The 17951-nt window shown below is 42.4% G+C and overlaps 1 protein-coding gene across 1 annotated transcript in view; it reads left to right on the top strand.

Moving 5' to 3' along the window:
• Positions 1-17951, top strand: part of PRKCE (protein kinase C, epsilon) — a 762004-nt gene that overhangs the window by 496031 nt on the left and 248022 nt on the right. Inside the window, exons 7-10 of the mRNA XM_006882308.1 lie at positions 5498-5640; positions 9543-9639; positions 11561-11760; positions 16308-16481. Coding sequence (XP_006882370.1) covers positions 5498-5640; positions 9543-9639; positions 11561-11760; positions 16308-16481 — 614 coding nt within the window. The remainder of the gene's footprint in view (positions 1-5497; positions 5641-9542; positions 9640-11560; positions 11761-16307; positions 16482-17951) is intronic.

Below are 17951 nucleotides of genomic sequence, written 5' to 3'. Positions count from 1 at the left end.
GAGGCAGAGAAACCCTGGCTCTGAGACAAATGATCTCTTTCTTTTCTCTAATGACTCAAATGCCCCTTGAGTCTCTGGATCTTCCCTGCTGACTGGGTTCTGTCTGTACACCTTGACCAAGGTTCAGCCATCTACAAGTTCACCTCAGAGTTTCAAATCCTAGCTTCCTTGAGTCTCTGAGGTATTTGAATGCTCTCATTCCTCACTCTATCAGAACACTCCTGCCTTCCTCTCATGGCTGCAGACTCACAGGCAACCTGCCTGATGTCCAGTCTCACCTAAGTTGTATTTGTCTTTCATACTCAGCATTTCCCTTTCACCATAGCTTACGGTTTTACATTCCAACCTCTAAACAAGATATGATGTCCTCACCTGCCCTGTGGCCTGCTCTCTGACCCTAATTTTCCTCTGCTGATGCTCACGTCCAGCACACACAGGAGCCCCGGAGCCATTCGTGCTGAGAATCAATTTAACAGCAAAGCCAGGCCTGTTCACCAGTTGACTGTCTGTCCTGCAGGGCTAGCTGTGGCCTGGTTTTCCTCACCCTATCTGAGGTGGGCCTGCCCCGCCTCTCTACACCACACTCTGATTGCATCTCATTCCAGGCCTTTAGCCTGCGGCAGGGGCAGCCATGCTGGGAGTTCACTCAGGGAGGCCTGCTCTGTAGATTTGGAGGAAGACCCTCTCAGGCTCTTGGTCTCTCTCAGGAGTGTTGGGAGTAGCCCCTCAGAATGACCCTCTACCTAAAGCCCTTCGCAGGGCTGCGTGACCCAGAACCAGAGGTTGTACCATCACTGCTTCCAGGAATCAAGGGAGAGAAAGCTAGAGGGCCTTGTCTCTGGCTGTCACACGCTGGAATCAGGACTGCTGCCTAGTCAAAGATTCACATGAATGGATTCCTTTTACTTCCTTTCTTTTCTTATTTCTTAAAAAGAAAAACAAACTCCCCAAATCAAACAAGTAAGCAAACAAAGGCTACAAGTCCACCTACCATCTCAGAACAATATGGACGTAATGATCTCAGCCATCCACCTCCTGGGGTGACTGAGGATCTGGGACTGCAAGGAGAAAAGGAAAAGAAAGTTCTATTTTTCCTTCTTCTTGCTCCCTCTCTCTTTTTAAAAGTAGTGTGGGTGTTTTAAAAACCTTAAAGACAATAAACTCATTGTCATCAAGTCAGCACTGACTCACGGCTGACCCTTCAGTGTTTTCTGAGGCTGTAAATCGCAGGGGAGGAGACTGCCAGCTTTCGCCATTAGAGGAGCTGGTAGATTCGAATCGTGGAGAAGCTCAGGCTCTGGTTTAGCAGTGCAGCTCCCGAAGGTCTGCACCACCAGAGCTCCCTTTCTGAAAAACATATGAGATGAGATAGGACTTTTTTTTTCTCCTTCCTTCTGAAAATGTCAGTCTTTTACCATTTTTAAAACCAACTGTAACCCTTGTCATAACTTCAACTTGTAATTGAATTTTTGGAAATCAGAACAAAACACACAAGTGTTATGTGACTATTCTCACTCTCAAATGTTCAAGGAAGACTAAGTTTGTGTGCATCTCTGTGTCTGTGTGGATTAATGCCCTTCTGTCTCTGCATTTCCATCCCCAGAGACTGAACTGCTGTTGACACTTTGCCCGGAGTTTTCACAGCCCTTTTCATACATTCTTACTATAGGAACACTTACACACAGGCATAGAGCACACACTTACACTCGTTCCATATTATTTGTCCTTTGCTACTAAGCTGAATTATTACTTACAGGGTCCAGAGTTTCTGTTTCAGGTGATGGAAAAGTTTTGGAATAGTGATGTTATTTGTAAAACAGAAGGGGGGAAAAAAGCCAACTTTGAAAGAAAAACTGAGGAAAAACCAGCAAGGGCTAGGCAGTTGAATGCACATGACCCTTGTCCTTTAGTGAGAAGTGGCGGAGATTGGAACGGCCCATGTTAATATACCTGAGGAGTTCCTGGTGCAAATGACTAAGTGCTGACGTACTGACTGAATGATTTGAGGTCCCGTCTCCTCAGACATTTCAAAAGAAAGGACTGGCAACCTGCTTGCACAAGATCAGGCCTTGGCGATCCTGGGCACAACTCTGTTTTAACACACATGGCACAATCAATCAGAATCCACACCACAGAAGATCAGGCCTTGGCAATCCTGGGAGCAACTCTGCTTTGATGCACATGGGCCACCATGAATCAGAATCAGCTCCGCCACACAGACTTCCATGTGAATGAACCAGATGACATGTCTAGTTTCTTTAACTTCCCCATGCCCTGTCAGTATCACCCACCAGCATCTCAAGTGTGCTCTCCTGATAATGTCTTAAATTCTCTTTCCTTGTAGAGCTTTGCCCTCACATCTTCAGACTTTTCTTTTTTTAAAAATCGAGATTTTAATGCAAGTTTATACAGAACTTGATTTTCCAATCATTCATTGTTGTACATTTTCCTCCCTGCTCCCCACCCCTCCCCCCATCACTTTTCTTTAGGTAAAACAGTTCTTTCATTGTTATATAGGTCCTCCACTCCCCCAGACCAATTTACTAAGCAGCTCTTATTCCGGACTCTTGCCATGCCAATAATACCTAATTATATATTCCTTTTATACAATTCTCTCCCTCATCTGTTTCAATGTGGTGTAGATTATTTATCTCTTTTTTTCTTAGTTTCCCCCAGCCCCCATGACAGTCCTGTTCTGTAACACTGGCACTATGCAGTATTTGTGTTTTTTGGGACTGAGATATTTCACTCAGCATAATGCCCTTCATGGTCAACCATTTTATATAATATTTCATGAGTTCCTTGTTTTTCAATGCAGCATAGTATTCCACCACAGCTTCTCTATCCATTCGTTTGTTGATGGTCACTTGGGTTGTTTCCAACCCTTTGGTATTGTGAACAAAGCCGCAATAAACATAGGTGTACATATAACTACTTGGGTGACAGTTACGGTTTCTTTAGGGTATATTCCTAGTGGTAGAATTGCTGGGTCAAATGGTATTTCTATTTGCAACTTTTTGAGAAAGCGCCATAAATCCTTCCATAGTGGTTGCGCCATTTTACACTCCCACCAACAGTGAATAAGGGTTCCAATATCTCCACAACCTCACCAGCAATTGTTGTTTGCTGTTGTGCTAAATTTTGCTGCTCTTACTGGGGTGAGATGATATCTCATAGTTGTTTTGGTTTGCTTCTCATTTCCAGACTTTTCAAAGCATGTCAAAGCCACTATCTCATGTCATCCATTTAATTGCATATGTTAGTGTGAGGGAAAGGATGAATTAGAAAAGATCCAGAAGGGATCTGAAAAGTGGGCCCAAATCTAATAGTGATTAATTTTGTAAGACACAATGTATGTGAATGATTATACAAAACACAGTTTTCATAAAAAAACCACAAATAACAAATAAAAGGAAATTGATTTTAAAAGTATGTCAAATTAAAATGGGGGGGGAAGATGCATGAATGAATTGCATTTGTAACCTAAGGATTTCTTATATTATCTTTGAATAAAGCCTACCATAACCACTTCTAAAAAATTTAAAGCTTTCCCTAAGAAATGGCAAAGTTGTTTTGTCCCTACTCCCTACCCCCTACCCTCTTTTTTAATGATAAAGACTTTAAAGCTGTTTTTTAGATTCCATTTTGTTGGATGGGCAGCTCTGGTGTTTCAACACCAGAGGGCACCAGTGGCTAAATAATGTATCTATGGCTCCTTTATTTTCTCTTGTCATTACAAGATGAGTCAGAGAGAAGGCTTTCATGGGGTCATTGAGCAGGAGCACACGTACATAAGGTGAATGTGGTGATAAATGGTTCCTGTTGTTAAGAGGAGAATGGAGAATCCAGAGCACAATGTGGCGCCTGACATATACAATCTCATGATTCTCAGCTTTACTGTCAAGGAGGAATTTCAGGCAGTTGTTACTGATTTCAGTCCCTAGAGTCAGCACCATAACATGTTGTGGTGAAGTTTGCTTGTTTCTATTGTCTAAGAAAGCTCTCTGCCCCTTCCCTCACTCCCCTATCCCAAGCCATTCCCTAGCCTTTGGCCTGTTTGACTGCTTGGACTCAGCAGCTCAGCTGAACTTTTTCAAGCCTGGGGTGGGAGTCTGTGCTATTCTTCCCTTAAGGCAAGTGACCAGGTTATCTAAGGCAAAAGGGAGGTCTAGCCTCTCTTGCCTGATCTCTTTCCACGAACAGTTTCTATTTTTACCTTTGATGCTCTACCAAGACAACTTAGTTGTATGGGTAAGTCATATGGGTGCACAAAGATATGCAAGGTTTTGTTCTTTTGAAATGGGATTTTACATCTAAAGGAAGCCTTGAAGTCACCTTATTCTGTTTGCTGGTTCTCAGATATGTATCTTGACAGGCTCCATCCTGGGCATTCCCCTCTGTGATTGTTCATACTGTAACAGAGTAGTCCAATGGGAGGGGACTGATTTAGGGATAGAACCTAAATTAAATCTCTTTAAATAAACCAAGTTGGCCTATGTTCTACACTTGTATTAGGCAGGGGCATGGTGAGTAAAGCCCACCTTCATTGCTAACTGCAAATTAGGGATCATTCTAAATCCAGTCCCCCAAATAGGGAAACTAATCCAGTCCATTCTAATTCTCAGTCTTTGTCACCAGCTTAATACATCCTCTCTCTCCAACTCCAGCAGCCGAGGCTAGCTCAGATCTTAAAACTGGACAGCTACCATCTTTCAGAAGTGTTATCCATGAAACATATCTCAAACCTAAGCCAAATGGAGCTAGGTCAGAACTCACACATTAGAAAGATAACTTCCTTTAACTTTCCAAACAGGCACATACCAGGCCCTGCTGACTGTCACTGGCCCTGGAAGTTTGCAAATTCAGTGGAATCACTTAGAATTTCAGAGTATGTCATACTCAGGACTACAGTTTTGTTAGAGCCAGAAAGACACAAGCCAGCAGACATACAGGGTGAGATTTGGAAGGGTCATAGAACGGAGGTTCTGAGTTTTCCAACCAGGAAGTTCACGTGAGCCCCAGGCTTTGGGGCTCTTGCTGATGCTACTCACCTTATGGTAGGCTGAATCATGTCTCTTGAGATGTTAGCACTGGGCTCCCCGATGACCCTTCCTGGTCTAGTCACCCCCTATTAAGTAGCCTCAGGTATTGAAACAATTGGACAAAGCCAAGAACAAAGGCTAGATTGCCTTCTGCAGGTGATTCCACACCTGAGAGGAACTGTGAGTGTGGCATTTCTTTATCCATATTCAATATACATAGAAAAAATGACTAGAAGGGAGTAACTGCAAAGTTGGTCTCGGTTACCTCCAATGGAGTTCGGGGAGATCATTTTCTTTGAGTGGTGAGATGATGGATACTTTTTCTTTTTCTTCTGATATTTTTCTGTCTTTACCAAATATTATTAAGGAAGCTTATATTATGTTTATAGTTGGTAAGATAAGGTGATATCTGAGAGCATGAGTATCTGGAAGTTTCTCCTCCATATTTCTCGCAGTCTGCAAGATGAATGTTCACCGGCGGTGTGAGACCAACGTTGCCCCCAACTGTGGGGTGGATGCCAGAGGAATTGCCAAGGTGCTGGCCGACCTCGGCGTCACTCCAGACAAGATCACCAACAGTGGCCAGAGGAGGAAAAAGGTAAGAAGCTACTTGGTGGTTCCTGGGGCCTTTTGTTAGTGAGCCCTTCAAGGAACCTACAAGAGGGCCCCTGTAGTAAGGTTTGAAGATTTAAGTTGCAACATTAACTGCAAATCCTGTGTTTGGCGGAGGTGGAGATACAGGCAGAGGAAGGTCACATTGGAGTTGCCTTCAGTTGCAAACATGAAGAAAAACAAAGCAAGCCTCAGGGGTAATGTTTGCCAAGGAAATGTAAGCTCTGAGATGTGAATTTTGAAATCCCTTCTAGAGAAATCATAACGACTTCAGACAAGGAAATGTACTTATCTGCCTTGAGATCTGACATGAAAGCCATGTCTGATCTTGGCCCCTGGTGCTATTATAATAAGGATAAACGGATGGAGAGCTGGAACCACACTTTTCTAGGGAGGAAGCCAAGAAAATCTGTGGTTGTACCAGCACTCAGCTACCCAAAGAATATTATTAATATTCCTTGGCATGGAACATCTGAGCTTCTATCCAAAGGGCATTCTGAATGACAGTAGCAAATGATTCATTTGCTAAAAGATGGTTTTGATGTGTCAGGGCTTAGAGATATGAGACCTGGGGAGCTCTGGCGGCTTAGTTGCAATTCCAGCCCAAAAGTGCTGAGTTCAAATCTCCCAGCTCTTCTGTGGGAAGCAGATAGACTTCCTGTGCAGTTGACAGTATCTGAAAACCCTGGAGGGCCATGTGTGGGTCATTTCTGATGTGATGGTACACAGCAAGGTACCCATAGTATTTTAGTTTGCAGATTCTTCTTTAGCCTTGGTTCCTAGACTAAAGAAAGTTACAGAAAACAAAACTAAACACTCTAAAACCTTAAATGCATATTACTAAGTGTAAGAAACTAGTCTGAAAAAGAATCATACTTTGACTCGAACTATATGAAGTTCTGGAAAAGCCAAAACTTTAAGAAAATAAAAAGATCAATGGTTCTTAGAGGTTCAGAGAGCAGGGAGGGACGACTATGTGGAGCCCAGGCAGTGAAGCTATTCCTCGTGTTACTGTACTGGTGGCCATGTGACATTATGCATTTATCGAAACTCAGAGGGCTGCGGAACAGAGTGATCCCTAATGTAAGCTATGTACTTCAGGGAATATATCAGTATTAGTTCATCAGTCGTAACAAATCTGTTACACTAATGTAAGAGGATAATAATAGGGAATTGTATGCAGGGGAGAGGATTATGTGGAAACGCTTTATTTTTTCTGTGTATTTAAAAATAAAGAAATAAAAGTCTGGGTTTTTTTAAGGTACAGTATGAGAAAGTCAGAAGCGTGTGAACTGGGCAAGACATTTTGGTGGTGGGTGGATTAGGGGGCAGCCCTCACTGCCTCACGCCAGAGTTCTCTGACTCCTTTCAGAAGAGCAGGTCTGAATGGCGGGCAGTCTACAATCTTGGTTCTGAAAAGCTTTGCCTACATTTTACCCTGACATATCTTTTAGAGAGTCCTTGTCTCCCAGACATCTTCATACTTCAGAGACAGGCACACATTTTTTTCCTAATACCTCTCAGGAGAGCCTTTTTCCTAGAATGTGAAGAGTTTTATGGTTTTTGTCTGGTTAATATCTCTTACTCCTCTGCCGTCTCAGACTTAAAGTTGTTTTCCGAAGGATGGAGAAAAAGTTTTCTTGCCTGAGGTAGAGTTAACTATAGGCTTGTGCTTCTGCTGGATCTCCTTAGTTCTGCAAACCCTGAGGTAGAAATAGGACTTCCATGGGGAGTTGGAATTGTAAATAAAATGTCAGCACCTGAGAATTTAAGCTCCTCCCAAAAGATGAACTTAGCAAGCCCCCTGCAATGACCAACTGGGTTGAACAGTCACAAGTAGGAGCCCAAGCATCCTTTAGGGGACTTCATACCAATTTAAGTTCCAGGAAATAGACTTCACTGGGAACAGGGAGGGCATCATGAAAAATTACCTAAAAAAAAAATCTGTGTGTGTAGTAGTACCATATAGAGTTGGAACCAACCTGTAGCTGACCGTCTGATGGGTTTTAAGAGGCAGTTAATCACATGGGAGGAGTTTGCCTGTCCTCTCCCGCAGAGCAGCTGGTGGCCTCGAACTGCATGCCTTCTTGATCAGCTTCTTGCCACTAGGCCACCAGAGTAGGGACTGTTTTTGTTTCTTGAATATCTATTTGTTATGTCACTTGTGCAAATCAAGGTGAGAGAACACAGATGCTAGATAAAAGTCTTGCCTTTAAAGAATCTATAGTCAACCTTGAATGAGAGCACCAAACAATTTATACATATCGCTCTCACTGCTGGCAAATCAGAACTGACTCCCAGCTGACCATTCCTGAGACCCATAGGTGACTATATCTCCTATGGGTTTTCAGAGGCAATAAATGACTTGGGAGGAGATTATTCATTTTTCTCCCACAGAGCAACTGGTAGATTCAGTCCTCATACTTTTGCATTGGCAGTGCAATTCCTTATCTCTGGGCTAGCAGGCAACATCATGATAGATGCAGAAAAGATTGAAACTGTCAACAACTTCATTTTGGAACTACAGTTAATACCTTTGGTACCAGCAGTCAGCAGTAGATATATTGTACCAGGAAAGTCTGCAGTCAGATACCTCTTTAATTTTTTTTTTAATACTAGTATATTTACAAAATTCAAATTCATTGCTTTTCAGAACAGATTCTTGCAGTTTCCCTCACCCCCCCATCAAATTGTACAACTTCATGATTAATCACACACACACACACACACACACACACACATCCTCATTGCTCTGCTTCTACCCTCACCCACCCCCCTTGGATCCTTATACGCATTCTACAATAATGGTTTTATACGGTATTTGTCTTTGTTCCAAATTACTGAAGAGCAGTGATGTCAGTTTGAGGACTAAAGTTCATCTGATTCAGGCCATGGTCTTTCTGATCACTTATGATGCTCTGGACAATGACTAAGGATGGAGCAGGAGAAGAATTGATGCCTTTGAGGTGTGTGTTGGAGAAGAGCACTGAACATCCCATGGACAATCAAAAGTGCAAACAAATATGTCTTGGAGATGATGCAGCTAGAGTGCTCTCTGGAGGCGAGGACAATAAACCTTTATCTCACATACTTTGGACATGTTGTTAGGAGGGTCTATTACTTGGAGATGGACCTGATGCTGGGAATGGCGGAGTTTTGGGGAAGGAGAGGAAGACCCTCAACCAGGTGGAATGACATGATGACTGCTGTAATGGGCACGAGTGTGTCAGGAAGTGTGAGGATGGCACAGGATAGAACAGGGTTTAGCTCTGTTGTTCACATGGTCTCTATCAGTCATACTTGGCTCGATGACACTTAACAACAACAAGCCAGCAGAGTCCCCTATATATACATATATGTAATAATTAGAGGAAGTGGAATTAAATAATGAAGGCATACCAAACAGATGTTAGAGACAATTTTCCATAATCCTTTGGATGAAGGTAATTTGGCTGCAGGAAGGAGGCTTTTATGGAGAAGGTAGAATTGAACGTTGCTCAGATAGATCAATTTTATGCATTGTTATGTGTCATGGAGTTGGAACTGACTCACGGCTGACCTTTCACTTGGTTTCAGAGGCTTTGAATCACACGCGAGAGGACGGCCTTTCTCTCAAGAGCAGCTATGTGATTTGAACTTCCTGTCTTTGGGTGGGCAGCACAACTCTTGCCCCACTAAGCCACTATAGAATAAAAATCAAAGACATTGAATTTTCTTGTTTTCGTCCCTTTAACTTAAAATAAGAGCTTGACTCTGTTCTTGCAGGGTCTTGGTTCCACCAATGTTCCTGGGCACCAAGCACTCTTAAGAGCTTGGCACAATGTCTTCGTACTCTTGATCACGTCTGATGGCTTTTCCCTTCTCCCCCTCTGCCTCTCTTCTCACTAGCTCATTGCTGGTGCTGAGTCCCTGCAGCCTGCTTCTGGAAGCTCAGCCTCTGAAGAAGATCGATCCAAGTCAGCACCCACCTCCCCTTGTGACCAAGGTGAGTCCTCGGTTTGCTTTCTCCCGAGCTCTCTCATTGGAAGGACTGAGGAACTTGAGGTCTTTCAAAGAATGAGATTATTGATCTCTCTTGTTAATTTAATTCAGACTTGTTCATTTGATTTTATGCTCTCACCAACTTTGTGTTGATACCTCCACTTGACAAGATGCTATGGGAGTGGCTGCCAGGTTGAGACCCTTATCCTTAGGCCAGGAACTAAGTCAGTGGCTGAGGCCTTCTGACCTAGGAATCCTATTTTCAAGATCCATGCCATCAAACTCCTAAAGAGCAGCTCTTCTAACCCAAGTGTAATAAAATCACTTCAACCTAGCTATCCCAACCCTCAGGCTATAAAATGAATGATGTGAGGTTGTCTTATGCTCCTTTAATTATCTTCGGCCTCTATAGACTCCACTTCATTCCAAAAGAGTTCTAACTCACTCATAAGTAATCACTGCCAAACTGGCAATGATTTTCCTGGACCAGTGTGAGCATTTTCATGGTTCCATTTTTTAATGCTGAGACCTCCTATGGAGTTTCATAGACACACAGTCCTATGGTAAGAAGTTCCCAATTAAGAAGGAATTGACTTTGGTGGCCACACCTGACCCATCCCTAGTTTGTGGTGTGGCCCTTATTAGGCCCATTCCCAGTATCTTAAGTGTGGTCCAGTAATGTGGCACAGATACAAAAGCCCTCCTCCAAGACGTGAGGCTGGTACAGAGCAAGGGTATGGCACGGGCTTTCTTCCCTCCATTGTAAGAAACAGGGAAGACTATTTCTTCACGCTTTTCCCAGGTTTTGCCTCCCAAAGCCCTAAGTAAGCAATTTGGCAAACTGAAACCTAAAATTATACTTAGTTAAGAGAAGGTCAAAGTCGGACAGCTCTGAGTTTCCTGGGGGGAGTGTGTAGCCTCAGGTGTTCCCCTGGCTTCTCCCCCTGCCATCTCTGCACATCTAGAGGAGCCATGCTCCAGATCCAAGTACAGATGGATGTTCCTTGCGAGAGTGATGATAGACTTCAGATCTCTTTAAACCCAGCAGCACCTGGGCACTCAAGGCTGTATCTCACCCCAAAGTGCACAAGACCACACCCTCTTCCTTAATGCTGGTTCTTCACAAACATATTTTTAAATTACATTGTGCTCAAGATGCCCTCTTCAGAGGAGTATATTAGTGAATGAATAGCTCAGAAGAGCACTTCTTCAAATAGAAGAGGTCAGAGGATGGCCCAGCCTTAATGCCCCCAGGTAATCCAGGTCACATATCTCCAGGGACACAAGCCTCTCCCTAGTTGTGAAACTCTACTGGGGAATCCCTGCTGCCTTGGACATAAATTTGCAGCATGCCATCTTGGGAAGCCATTATTTTTTTTTAATGATAAATCCGTTGCTTATTTCATTAGATAGCCTTAGGCGCCAAGTCAGGAGTGTGGGATAAACTCAGCAACCAGGCTCAGTAAAATCCTTTAAAAAGAGAATACTGCCTACTCCCTATTGTTGAAACAGTTGTGTCACCGATGAATAGTACAGTAGTTGTGCTGCATCACTTGTTCTCCTGGTCTTCAGAGGAAGCTCGAAGGGTGCCTTATGGGCTTTGTTATTCTTCAAGGTTCCTGAGAAGGGTTAGATCTTTATTCTATAATATCCTATAATATGATCACCTACTAGCCAGGCAGGTTTTCAGAGGAGCCCAGCTCCAGTGCCCCCTGAAGGAATACATGAACTCAGTGAGTGCTGGGACTATGTACACCTCCTTTTCATGTACCTACCCTTGTTGTACATTAGATACAGATGAAAAGGTGTGAAACAAAAGCAGCAATGCCACTTAGTTTCCCTGCTGTGAAGAACAGGAGCGAGGGTCAGGCAGCTGGATGTTCATGCGTGTGTGCTAATGCTCTATCTTATCACCTTTGGCCTAGAAATAAAAGAACTTGAAAACAACATCAGGAAGGCCTTGTCGTTTGACAATCGAGGAGAGGAACACCGGGCAGCAGCGTCTACTGATGGCCACCTGAGCAGCCCTGGCGAGAATGGGGAAGTCCGGCAAGGCCAGGCCAAGCGCTTGGGACTGGATGAGTTCAACTTCATCAAGGTGTTGGGCAAAGGCAGCTTTGGCAAGGTCTGTGGCAAGCTTGTGGAGAACTGCTGATTTTCTCACCTTGGATCAGTGCCCCATGAGTTTGATTTAAGATTAACTGAGGGAGCTCTGTGGGGTCTAGTGGTAAGGAGCTGCACTGCCAACCCAGAGGCATGTGGCTCGAACCCCCTAACTGTTCTGTGGGAGAAGGATGGGCATTCTCCTTCTGTGTGATTTACAGCCTTTGGAAACCTGCTGTAGGGTCAGCTAGAAGTCCCTTCTGACTCAATGGCACATAAGAACAATAACAAGCTTAAAAGATGAGCATCTCAATTTGATCTTGCTAAAATTTCCTATCCCTGCTGAGTAGAAAAGGCCGAAGGCCAAGCAGACGGCAGGCTGGTTCTTTGGCTCAGTAGCAGTGTGGCATAAACCTTGCGAGTTCTCAATTCTCCCTCTTGACAGATCAAATAAGATAAAAAAAGCAGTTGCCTTTGATTTGGCTGCAACTCATGGCGACCTCGTGTGTCAAAGATGAACTATGTAGGATTTTCAGTGGTGATTTTTGTCAGTTAATGGCCAGACGTTTCTTTAGAGGCACCCCTGGGTGGACTCAAACCTCCCTCCGGCTTTTGGTAAGCAACCAAGAATGTTAGCTGTGTTCACCACCCTATGACTCCTTCAAGTGAGGCAGTAAGTGAGAAAGCACTAGACAATTTAAAAACATTCTATGTGCTTGGCATTGGACTATTCTGTTATAAAACCCCCTTCATTCTTTATTGCTGTCGAGTTGGGGCTGACTCACAGCTGACCCGCCAGTGGGTTTGTAGAGGCCATAAGTTGCACAGGAGCAGGTTGCTCATCTTCCCCCGAAAAGTGGTTGGTGGATTCAAATCACCAGAGAGACGCCACCTCGGCGTGAGCCGCGCAAGGCCCCACAGACCAGTAACCATATTTTTTCATCGCAAATCTCATTTTGACATGTTGCTGCACACTTTTAAATTGACGACCGTGCTTAGAAACACATATTTTTTTTTCAATTGTTTATGACTGCCATATGAAATTGAGCATCAGTCGTATGTTTGGAAGTGAAAATTATCACAAATGTACGGGACCACTATAGCCATCATTTGAGGCAACGTGTTAATTAGGAAGCTTGAGGATGAACTCTGTATTCTCTTCCCTCAGGGATAAGAGAGTTCAAAGCAAATGGTATCATTGCCTTGAAAGTTAAGTGCTTTATTTTTTTTAGAAAAAAAAGTAATCGGTTTGCATACAATAATTGGTTTATGTGTGTTTCATTTATGATTGTTTTTGCTGTTTTTTTCTTCACCCCCTTCCTCCATCCACCAAACTCTGTGACCCCTTCCCTCCCGCCTCTCAGCGTCTCTGCCTCCTCCCTCTCCTTTTTGGTACTTGGCTAATAATTTTATCACATGCGTGGTGGGGAAGGGGGAATAATCATCTCATATCTTACATCACCAACCTCTGTCTTGAGTACCAACGCAGAGTGGGCCCTGTAAGTGTGAAGGGTGCTCAGTTAGTACTTCTGATGGCTCTAAAACACAAATAAACCTGTACTCACTAGAGTCCATTCCAACTCTTAATGACTTGATAAGCCAGAGAGAACTGCCCCACAGGGTTTCATGGCTAACTCAACTCTGCCCTCAAGTCGGTTCTGACTCACAGTGACCCTTTCTAGGGTTTCTGAAGCTGGAGTTTATAAATGGGAGGAGACTGCTCGTTGACCTTCTGTGGTACCACTGGTGGAGCCAAAACCCCATTGTTGCTAGGCCTTGGGGTTATCAGCACAGCTCGCTACAGACTGACCCTCAAAGCTCCCTCACAAGGTGTACAATGCTGTGAATCCTGTGGACGCAGACTGAAACATCTTCCTCCTGTGGAACAATTAGTAGATTTGAACTCCTAACTTTCAATTAGCAGTCAAGCAGCACTTAACTATTTGGCCTCCTTTTTGATATCTTAGTTAGACAGAAAATTAAGCTCTGTTTATTTTAGAAAGATGGAGAGGCAGAGAGCCTAGGAAGCTGGTTAACATTTCAGCTGAGACCTCTGCTTACCCACCTTGCTCTTCTGAAAGTGATGCCTGGGATTGGCGGGAGCTGTCTTTCTGAGGGAGCAGACAATTAGCATGTTCAGCTACTAATAAAGTTTTCAGGCTTGGGCCCACCCAGAAGTGTCTTGAAAAAAAGCCCCAGTGATTTATTTCTGAAAAGCTGGTCACTGAAGGACTGTAGAGCACAGCTCTGCTGTCACACATGGACTTGCTGTGAGTGGAGTATAGTTGACAGAGATGAATGTTAATTTTTTGGACAGTTCCCTGTTCTGGAAACCAGGTACCTGAATCAGGCAACTCCTGGGGCCACATGCCCTCTTACATCTTGAACTCTTTAATGCAGCAACCAGTTGGTCAGTGGGTTTACAGACTACAGATCCTAGGTAATTGTTTCCAAAAGGAATTCTCCAAGAACCCCTTGGGATATAGGGCCTGGTCTGCCTCCCATGCCTCACCTGCCCCTATCTTATCCGGAGATCTCCAGAGCAGGAAGATAACTAGAGTTTACTTAAATGGACAAAGCTGGAATCATCACATTCTTCAGAGGCTGGTTAAATAAGAAGTAGATCCTGGCCTGCTGTCTCAGCGTAACCTTGGAGTGGGAATGTGCCCTTAGCAAGACTTGGCATCATTCTGAGCAAGATTCAAAGAGAATGATTTACTCAGAGTTTCCAAGATTCCATGTGGTGTTGGCAGGATGGGAATGGGGAAAACTCGGAAGCGTTGACATTGTTCCTTACAAAAAAAAAAAATAAAATCACAGACAAAGTTAGAACTAGTTTTTGAGTTAGTGTATGTGGACGAGGAAAGGCTTTAGGTTCACATTGCAGCTTTTCTCTTTAAGTGTCCGAATTGCTCCTTTTTAACTTTGACAACTCACATTGGAATATTGTACTTAGGAGTTCTCTATTACAAAAAGGGAGAGACACTTGTGATATTTATAGAGAAATAAGTCCAAAACTATAAGACAATAGGAAAACTTGATAAAAGGAGAGCTTGTAATGATTTTGCTGGACATCATTTTTCTAGCTTAAACTTCATACAGATAAATAGTTTTATTCAATAGGAAAAAACCCAAAATTCTAAATCTAACTTAAAAAAAATCTTTGCAGCAAATAAAAACTTTAATAACCAGGTAAATAGTTGCACTTTCAATCGAAGGTACATGGTTCAAATCTACCAACTGCTCTTCAGGAGAAGGATGGCCAGTCTCCTCTTGTTGAACTTACTGCCTCTGAAAACCCGTTATGAGTCAATTCTGACTTGACAGTACATGACATAACAATATACAAATTGTTAAGAAAATATATACAACCAAATAATACAAAAATAGTGGAGACAGCTATTTATAAAAAAAGACTTATTGCAAATTAAGTCAGTGTTGAGGTTACACTTCCCCTGTTGAGCAAAAGCCTTTAAAGTAAAAACACCCAGTGTTGATAAGTGACCATGAAACAGAAATATTTCTAGGTTGTCAGTGGCAGAGTATTTAAACTAATTCTTTTGGAAAACAGTTGAGATATATGTGCAAAGAACTATTTTTTTTAAGTTGAAAAACTTTAATCTTATCCTCTATAATGTGAGTTTTTACTCTAAAGATGTGATTGAAAAGGGGAAAAAAATCAGACTTTCAAAAATGTTGAATGTAATTTATATAATAATAGGTTTAACTTGTGTCTCTTGCAGGAAATGGGAAATGGCTAGATAAATAGTAGTATATCAACTTAATGATCTGGAAACCATGTAAAAGACCACTTCTGATATAATTCTTAGTTTAAAATAAAACCAATTTATCTGCATCTTCTAAGTGTTGGTGTATGTAGCAAACATAAATGAATACAGGAATCAGCATTTAACAGATGTGCATTGAGCTTCTCTTTTCTATGATTGATCATGGTGCTGGGAAGTAAATATAAATAGGTATATTAGTAGCTATATTAGGATACTCATTTGACTAAAATGTTTTTAATATTGACATAAAACTAAGAAGCTAACTCCTCTTTATGACTTCCATTCTGGTTCATAGCAGTTATGTAACACATTTCTTCTTGGCCTGTGCTGCTGCTTTTGAGTCCATCCGTGTAATAAGCATTTTTATTCTAAAGATGTGATTGAAAAGAAAGGGAGGAAAATGATATTTCTAAAAGTGCTCAGTGTAATTTAATGATGTTGTTGATTGCCATCAAGTCGAGCACAACTCATAGAGACCCTATGAACAAAAGGCCTGAAGCCTTTCTATAACTATCGTCATTTCTTCAAATTCATAGTTTCCAGAGGCAGGTGGTTTAGGAAGTGGATGCCACTCCTTCTTCAATACCCGCCTTAAAGTGGGACCTCCACCAAACACTGTTCACCATGGGCAGCTGTTATGGCATTTGACCCCCAAAGACACAAGGTTCTGCTTCACAGCAAACCCAGATTACCTCAGTATAGCAAATGGACTGTTTAAATTTTAAAACTTTATGGTACAATATTTAATAATCAGATATAACTTATGACTGGTTGATTACAGGTCATGTTGGCAGAACTAAAGGGCAAAGATGAAGTGTATGCTGTGAAGGTCTTAAAAAAGGATGTCATCCTTCAGGATGATGACGTGGACTGCACAATGACAGAGAAGAGGATTCTGGCCCTGGCACGAAAACACCCGTACCTAACTCAACTCTACTGCTGCTTCCAGACCAAGGTATGTGTAGCAAGAAGTTGGTGGGTTGCTATCTTTTGGTTACTTTGTATGATACTCTCATGTCTTAATAATTAGATTTTTTTTAAAAAAATATCAATACTAGACATTATTCTGTCAAAGACTTTGTAAAGCAAAATGGATTTTTTCCTAAAAAAAACATGTGAATAACATCATCTCTTTTAAGAGCATGGACTTTTCCTCTTAAGATTGTGCTTGGGAAAGGGGTCTTTGCAAATGTGTCTATACAAAGCTAGATGATTTAATCCAGTGTTTGCTCATTGGAAGAACTAACATATGTGTTTAATCTGACTTAATACCATGAGGCAGAAAACCTAACTTCTATATTGACTTCAGGTCAAATGAAAAAGGGTAAAAGCCATGCTACCTGTTTCTAACTTGTGTAACATCAAGTGAGGTAAAGGAACGAACGAACGAGTACTTAAAATTCAGTAGTGAAAGACAGATAAAAGAGAACATTTTCATTCAATTTATTCAAGCCTTGGAACCAGAAGGTGGCAGTAAAGAAACAAAGATTATCTATAACCATGTTATGGAGTCTGGTGTAACTGATTGTTTACTTAGTAAACGGGAGAAATGCCAAAATTCTTCATGAGGCTCTTACTATATTTTATTTTGGAAAAACATTTATTAGAACCTTTCTTTGGAGGGGAAAATAAAGTCTTGAAGGATGTAGAATGCTTTGCGGGGGCTCTAGGCCTCTTGGAAGGTGAAGTCCATCTGGAACTCACACTGCTGATGTCCAGTGGAGAAGAGGCAGCCTCCAGGGGAGGAAACCCCCTGCTCCTGGCACCCTCAACTCCTGGGAGTTACGGATGCCAGTCACTCGTTAGAATTCAGCAGGTACACCTCTGGTAAACATTTACTGAGTCCTTCCCACATACCCTCACTTTGTGCCGGGAGGGCATATTGTGGTGAGAAAGACCCAGCCCCTGACCTCAGAGATTTTTAGTCTTTCTGGTACAGCTCTTTTCAAAGAATGTTTCTCAGAAACCTAATCACTCCTGAAGCTGGAAAAATGAAGTACTGTATGGGTCACAGCTTGTGCTTTTGACCTTTCTTCAAAACAGTCATTCCAAATAATTGCTTTCGAGTCGGAACTGACTCATAGCTGACTGTAGGGGGGCTTTCAGAGGCTGTACATTGCAAGAGAGGAGATGGCTCATCGTTGTCTCTGCCTTCCTGGGTTAGCAGTGAGCTCCCTTTTGACCTCTTTCAGTGATTTTCAGTCCACATTGGCTTACTAAAGTCTCTGAGGAGATCCGCAATGGAAAAAAAAAGAAGAAGAAGAACTTTGTTTAGTCTACAATTTCCCCATTTATTTGCTCCCAGCTTCACAAATACACATATCACCTATTCCATGTTGGGAAGCACTGGTGGAATAGAATTTTTCCTAGCCCTCTGACCTCTCAGGGGAAAAGGAAACTTCTGATAATCATTGTATGCCTTTAA

This window comes from Elephantulus edwardii, unplaced genomic scaffold (genome assembly GCF_000299155.1).
Source record: "Elephantulus edwardii isolate Elephantulus edwardi_28Jun2011 unplaced genomic scaffold, EleEdw1.0 scaffold00019, whole genome shotgun sequence".
Classification (NCBI taxonomy): domain Eukaryota; kingdom Metazoa; phylum Chordata; class Mammalia; order Macroscelidea; family Macroscelididae; genus Elephantulus; species Elephantulus edwardii.
The sequence above is the reverse complement of the archived record's forward strand: the minus strand, read 5'-3'. Positions and strand labels throughout refer to the sequence as shown.